The 7,690-nt window shown below is 46.6% G+C and overlaps 1 protein-coding gene across 5 annotated transcripts in view; it reads left to right on the top strand.

Annotated features, from left to right (window-relative positions):
* Positions 1 to 213: 213 nt before the first annotated feature.
* The window catches only part of LOC119966096 (RNA-binding motif, single-stranded-interacting protein 3), a 1,648,548-nt gene continuing 1,641,071 nt past the window's right edge, over positions 214 to 7,690 (top strand). For 2 of the 5 annotated variants that reach the window (XM_038797300.1, XM_038797299.1), the window contains exons 1-2: positions 216 to 364; positions 926 to 1,116. In XM_038797300.1, coding sequence (XP_038653228.1) covers positions 937 to 1,116 — 180 coding nt within the window. In that variant the 5' untranslated portion in view covers positions 216 to 364; positions 926 to 936. Of the gene's footprint in view, positions 365 to 925; positions 1,117 to 7,690 lie in introns of all 5 variants that reach the window. The other 3 variants (XM_038797302.1, XM_038797304.1, XM_038797303.1) reach the window with 3 other exon arrangements.

Below are 7,690 nucleotides of genomic sequence, written 5' to 3'. Positions count from 1 at the left end.
GAGATTACTGGAAATGCACCTCAGTAATAATTCTTGAAGTTGATACAATTTTACTTGTGGCCCATTGAGAAGAGTTTTATTATTATAGAGATAGGTTCAATGGGAGCCCCCTCTTATCTGTGAAACTGCAAACAGCAGGCTTTTCCAGACTCCAGTGGCTAAGTGGAGATTTCGATTTCCTCTCTGAAATTTCCCCCTTGCTTTTCCCTTTACTCCAGTTCTCCTTGTACAATGCTGCGTGGCGCGACGCCGGCTGAGTTGCGAGTGAGGGAGCCACGGTCACACAGAGGATAGATCAGCAAGATCCGAACCAAAATAACCCGTGTAAATGCCCGAGTGTCATCATCGGCGCCACATTTCGCAGGTTTTGAAAATCATTTATTGCCTCTGCGTTTTCGGGGGTCTTGTCTATGTGTGTGTGTGAGAGAGAGAGAGAGATTCACTCGGAGGAGGTTTTAACTTTTGAGGCTTGTCATCTGTAAGCGGTTCTTAAAGCCAGCACCATCGGCTTACACTGCAATAATGCCTGAGATTTTCTTTTTCTTTTGTAACTTTGGGATGGGTCCAGAGATGTGGTGGAAGCGATCCAACAGCAGCCGATAAAGTAAATAATGACAGCGCACTGAGCGGCGAGTTGCTCTCGCTCTGGTTAGAGCGATCTGCTTAGTTAGCGTTTGCCTTTTTTGTGTGTGAAGGGGCGATTGAAGGCCATTGCACAAGGACAAATTAAAAAGTCCGCGATTTGTGCTTCATTCTCGGGCGCGCCGGGCTGATTGTGGCAAATACTCCCCCCCTCCTCCCTCACTATCCCCCCTCCTCCTCACTCCCCCTCCCCTCCCCCCTCCTTTTTTAATTTTCAAATAAAAAAGGCGGCGTTGAGATAATCTGAGAGATAATTCGTTGTTTTAAACATTGTGCGATGTAGCGAATTGAAAGATGGATGTAAACGGAGTTTCTCAGTGTCGGGAGAACGGGAGCTCGGAGCCCATCCCCCACGCTCAGGGGTCTGGAGGCAGTGGCTGTCAGCAGCAGCAGCAGCAGCAAGAGGAGAGTGCAACTACCAGTGACAGCCACAGTCAGGAAAAGCGGCAAGCAAATGATCAGGAAGACAAGAAGGTAAAGGACACCTTCAATCCCCCTTACTTTTTTTTCTTTAAAAATTGCATTGCAGATTTCAAAAAAAAATCTTACCTTTAAAAATAATCTTCTTCTGAATGAGGAATACCACCGAATTGTCTGCAAACCCCATTGATCAAGCATTCTGTAATTCTTTCTTGCTGTGACAGTGACAAGCATTAATGATTGTGGTAATTGTGAGTGAGCAACAGGAAATAGGACATTGTGAAGATTGTTAAAATGCGTTGTTCTGCAGGACAAGGTCTCAGTCACAATGACATTAAATTCTCAGTTATCAATTACAGGTTCGGACTTAAAAATAAATAATTAGGTGACATATAAACCTTGGAAATGACTGGTAGTGACATTAATAGCCAAATCCTTAGCACACTGGTATGACATTCCTCTGTCCGCAATTGGAACACCATTGCCCCAATGGAAATAACCACATTGCTGCTTGCATTTTAATAATAGCAGAGGAATGTTCGAAAACATGTGTATGAACATTACCAGTTGTCTGTTAATATCCACACCCCCATCTCCGCCTACCAGTTTATGACTTAGCCTGCATTTGGAGGTGAAATTCATCTAATTAGTTTTACTGAAGATTTGAGTTTCAAAATTCCCTCAAAAAACCGTTTGTCGATCTAGCTGTTCAATTTTACTTAGTTCACTTGAAGAATTTGTATTCCGCTTTTCCATCAAATTAAGTCTATCTCGAACTAAACAACATTTCACCACATCAAATATCACTAGGTTGTACGAATGAATTTATAAGTTTTATGTTTCATTCCTGAAGGAATTATACAACTGAGATACATTGATATTCGCTTCATTTAATATCCACCCATTATGATGTATAATTTAAAACTTACACATGGAAATAAAAGTGTTTCTGTTTTGTCAAAATGAAATATATAATATTAACACTGTGACATTTCAAGTTTTAGCATACCATGCTGCAATGTCCAGTATTTATTTTGATTCCAATTTGCAAATGAGCTGCAGTGAACTATTGTTATTTCTATTTGGGGAAGCGATTGTATCTGAGTGGGATTTTGTACCTATTTTCCTGTCTTTGATATCATCATTTAGAAGAAGTTAGAAGAAATGACACAACCAATGTGTTGAATTAAGGCCCTGCCATTCCCTTTTCTTTGTGCTGAGGACCGAGGCAGCTGAAGGCATGTCATCAATGATGAAGCATTAACATTGGAGATTCACAAGAGACTTGTAATTCCTGAGAAGGTTACTGAGATAGCAGGGGGGGGGGGCTTAAAGAATTTTAAACACAAATTAGAATTTTAAAATTGAGCCATTGCCAGACCAGCTGACAATGTAGGTCATTGAGCACAGGGTGCTGCGTGAATGGGTTGCAGTGATAGTTAACAGAGTTTTGGATGACCTCAAGTTTATGATGGGTAGAACATGGCAGGTTGACCAGGTCTGTATTCGAGCAGTGAAATCTAGAATTATAGGGTTTTAACGGTCAATGAGCAGAGGGGGGGGGGGGGGGGGGGGGGGGGCTGATTTGGATGATGCTGCAGAGGTGGAAGTCGGTGGTCTTGGTGATCAAGCGGATACGAATTTGGAAGCTCATCTCAGGGATAAATACAACATTAAGATTACAAAGAGTTTGGAGATGAGCCTCAGAAAAATGCCCGGGAGTAAGGTGAAGCTGGTGGCTAGGGAATGGAGGATGTGTCTGAAGACAATGGCTTTGATCTTCACATTATTCAATTGGAGGAAATTTCTGCTCATTCAAGACAAGATGCTGGACAAGCAACATTTCAACTGGGTTTTACCAACTTTCATGGGGAACCTGAAATTGTATTTTCTTATAACTACAGACATTTAACTATAAATATTTAACAAAAATATTTAAAAATACTAAGCAAGAATATATGTTAGGGTTCTTCAACAGTGGGTGTGATTTCATTGAACAATTTAGCTGGTTAAATTTTCAACATTACAGTCACGCATTCACAACCATGAAGCTCAATGTTTAGTCTGATTATTTATTCACATTTCAAATATGCACAAGTTACCTTTCATCATTTTCCCATGCACACTGCGATTATGTATAGGCTTCATAATCACTTAGAAAATCTTTACCACCTTTGCTTTCCTCCTCTACCAAAAATCAATACTTTCAGAAGATTAGGGAAGAACATTGGGGGAAGAAAGGAATAATAAAATGGAGTTATTGTTTGTCAGCTTAAGGCAATCTATGCATGTTCATGTAAAGAATTGGCCCATTCTTCTCTTATCTAGACAGAATCGGCATAAAACTGTTAAGAATTTGGCAATTTGCAGGATGTGCAAGATGTGTATCAATAAACATGGAAAGAGAGAATGTAATTGTCTAGCATCTTTCAGTTTAAATAATCGATGAGTTCCTTTTCAAATAGAGTCTCTGTTGAAATAAAGAGAAACATGTTATTTACATACATTCTCTAGTTAATCTCCAACCTTCCTTTCCTCTCTAAAGTCTGTAAGGCTGCTGAAATTTATTATAGATAAATGCAAGGAAGCTACACATTCCTTGTAAAACAAGTGTCCAAATAGGGAGCAGGAACAAAGCGAACCAGGGATACAGATACACAGATCCCGAAACATAGTGATGCAGGTTAATATGGGAATGAAAACACAGAGCATTGGGGTTCATTTCCAGAGAGATAGAATTCAGGAGCAGGTAAGTTTTGTTTAACTTGCATGGAATATTTATTAGACAACACTTGAAGTACAATGAAGTGGTCTCCATATTAAATAAAGGAAATAGAGCCACTGTGAAGATGAAAAAAGATTTGTTAGAATGATATCAGAACTGAAAGGTACTTTTCTCTCCAGATAAGTAAAGACAGAAATGAGCTGATGGTGGTCTTGAAGATTATAAAAGGATTTAATTGGGTCAGTGTAGAGAAGGTGGCTTCACTTGTAGGCGAGGCCAGAACTATGAATCATTATTATATGATAGTCACCAAAAACTCCAATTGGACATTCAGGCTAAACGTCTTTACCCAAAGAGCAATTAGAATGTAGAAGTTGCTTCAGCAAGGAACCATTGAGGAGGTACATTCAAAGGAAGCTCAATAAGCACATGAGGGTACAAGATTTGGAAGGATTTGCGATGAGGTTAGGTGAAGGGGGATGCCACATGTGGGCCAACATCATGGCTGAATGGTCTGTGTCTGTGCTCAAAATACTTTGTAAGTCCTCAAACTGGTCCATTGAATCAAGGAATGACAAAGCACAAAAGGAGGTTATTTGGCATATTGTGAGTGTGCTGGTTCTTTGGTAGAACTATTCAATTGGTCTACTACCTTGTTATTTCCCATATTCCTGTAATATTGTTTCCCTTCAAATATCTATCCAATTCCCCTTTAAAAGCTGCGTGTGAATGTGTTTCCATCTCTTTTTCAAGCAGAGTATTCCAGATCACAACTCACTGTGCATGGAATACTCTTGCTCCATGTCCCCTCTGGTTCATTTGCCAACCACATTAAATCAGTGCCCTCTGGTAACTGACCCTTCTGCCATTAACCATTTATCAAATCTCCTTTGCTAATATGAAAACAGCCCCAGCTTCTCCAGTTGCTCACCATCATTTACATAGAAATTAAACTTCTAGTGATAGTGCATGCATAGTAAGACTCAGTAATTGGAGGTTGCTGCCTGAGATACCCTCATACGCTGCAGGAAAGGATGCCCCGAAGCGTGGTACATTGGCGAGACCATGTAGACTCTGCGACAACGGATGAATGGACATCACGCGACAATCGCCAGGCAGGAATGTTCCCTTCCAGTCGGGGAACACTTTAGCAGTCAAGGGCATTCAGCCTCTGATCTCCGGGTAAGCGTTCTCCAAGGCGGCCTTCAGGACGCACGACATCGCAAAATCGCCGAGCAGAAACTTATAGCCAAGTTCTGCACACATGAGTACGGCCTCAACCGGGATCATGTTTTTTAAAAAAAATAATTTTTATTGAAATTTTTACAAAATATAAACAACTCAACTCTATTAACAAAACAACCGCGGTAACACCCCAAGAACAATTCCCACCCAACTTCAAAAGCAACTACAAACAAAAGAGCGGCCTATTTCCCTACCGTTCCGCCAGGAAGTCCAGGTAAGGCTGCCACCGCCTAAAGAACCCTTGTACCAATTCCCTCAGGGCAAATTTCACCTTCTCCAATTTAATGAACCCCGCCATATCATTGATCCAGGCCTCCACGCTTGGGGGCCTCGCATCCTTCCATTGGAGCAAGATCCTCCGCCGGACTACTAGGGACGCAAAGGCCAGAACACCGGCCTCTTTCGCCTCCTGCACTTCCGGCTCCACTGCAACCCCACAAATTGCGAGTCCCCAGCCTGGCTTGACCCTGGATCCCACCACCCTCGACACTGTCCTTGCTACCCCCTTCCAAAACTCCCCCAGCGCTGGGCATGCCCAAAACATATGGGCGTGATTCGCTGGGCTCCCCGAGCACCTAGCACACCTGTCCTCGCCCCCGCAAAACCTACTCATCCTCGTCCCAGCCATGTGGGCCCTATGCAGCACCTTGAACTGTATGAGGCTAAGCCTCGCACAGGAAGAGGAGGAATTCACTCTCTCCAGGGCATCCGCCCACGTCCCCTCCCCAATCCCCTCACCCAGCTCCTCTTCCCATTTACCCTTCAGTTCCTCCACCGAGGCCTCGTCTACCTCCTGCATCACCCGGTATATGTCCAAAATCCTCCCTCCTCCAACCCACACACCCAAGAGCAACCGATCCCGCACCCCTCGTGGGGGCAGCAAGGGGAAACCCTCCACCTGCTGCCTGGCAAACACCCTCACCTGCATGTACCTAAACATGCTCCCCGGGGGGAGCCCAAACTTCCCCTCTAACTCCCCCAAGCTCGCGAACCTCCCCTCCACAAACAGGTCCCTCAACCTCCTAACCCCTGCCCTGTGCCAGCCCAGGAATTCGCCATCAATGCTCCCTGGGACAAACCGATGGTTCCCCCGTATCGGGGCCTCCATCGAGCCCCCCATTTCTCCCCTATGCCGTCTCCATTGCCCCCAAATTTTGAGGGTAGCCGCCACCACCGGGCTCGTGGTATACCTCGTTGGAGGGAGCGGCAACGGCGCCGTTACCAGCGCCTCCAGGCTCGTGCCCACACATGACGCCGCCTCCATCCTCTTCCATGCTGCCCCTTCCTCGTCCATTACCCACTTATGCACCATCGCTGCGTTGGCAGCCCAATAGTACCCACAGAGGTTGGGCAACGCCAGCCCCCCCTATCTCTGCCTCGTTCCAGGAACACTCTTCTCACCCTCGGAGTCCCATGCGCCCACACAAATCCCGTGACACTCCTGTTGACCCTCCTAAAAAAGGCCTTCGGGATAAGGATGGGGAGGCACTGGAGCAGGAACAAAAACCTCGGGAGCACCGTCATCTTAACGGACTGCACCCTCCCCGCCAGTGACAGCGGTAACATATCCCACCTCTTAAACTCCTCCTCCATCTGCTCCACCAACCTTGTGAGGTTGAGCTTGTGCAGGGCCCCCCAGCTCCCCGCCACCTGGACCCCTAGGTACCTGAAGCTCTTCCCTATCTGCTTCAATGGGAGCCTACCAATCCCCTCCTCTTGATCCCCCGGATGCACCACAAACACCTCACTCTTGCCCAGGTTCAACTTATACCCCGAGAAACCCCTGAATTCACTAAGAATCCTCATCACCTCCGGCATCCCCCCCACCGGGTCCGCCACATACAGCAACAGGTCGTCCGCATACAGCGACACTCGATGCTCCTCCCCACCCCGCACCAGGCCCCTCCAGTTCCCTGACTCCCTCAATGCCATGGCCAGGGGCTCAATCGCCAACGCGAAGAGCAAGGGGGACAGGGGGCACCCCTGTCTCGTCCCCAGGTACAGCCGAAAGTACTCCGACCTCCTCCTATTTGTGGCTACACTCGCCATCGGGGCCTCGTAGAGCAGCCTCACCCACCGGATAAACCCCTCCCCAAACCCAAACCTCTCCAACACCTCCCACAAATACTCCCACTCAACCCTATCAAAGGCCTTCTCCGCATCCAATGCCACCACTATCTCTGCCTCCCCTTCCATGGCCGGCATCATAATGACATTGAGGAGCCTTCGCACGTTCGTATTCAACTGCCTTCCCTTTACAAACCCCGTCTGGTCCTCATGAATGACCCCAGGCACACAATCCTCTATTCTAGTGGCCAGGATCTTTGCCAGCAGCTTAGCGTCGGCGTTCAGCAGTGAAATCGGCCTATATGACCCGCACTGCAGAGGGTCCTTGTCCCGCTTCAGGATCAAGGAAATCAGCGCCCGTGACATAGTTGGGGGCAAAGCCCCCCCTCCCTTGCCTCGTTAAAGGTCCGGACCAACAGGGGGCCCAACAGGTCCAAATACCTTTTATAAAATTCCGCTGGAAACCCGTCCGGCCCCGGCGCCTTTCCCGACTGCATGCTCCCTATCCCTTTGACCACCTCCTCCAGCTCGATCGGCGCCCCCAGTCCCTCCACCTGCTTCTCCTCCACCCTCGGGAATCGCAGCTTGTCC

This window comes from Scyliorhinus canicula, chromosome 5, assembly GCF_902713615.1.
Source record: "Scyliorhinus canicula chromosome 5, sScyCan1.1, whole genome shotgun sequence".
NCBI classification, from domain to species: Eukaryota; Metazoa; Chordata; class Chondrichthyes; order Carcharhiniformes; family Scyliorhinidae; genus Scyliorhinus; species Scyliorhinus canicula.
Note: the sequence above shows the minus strand (reverse complement) of the source record. Positions and strands in the feature narration are given on the sequence as shown.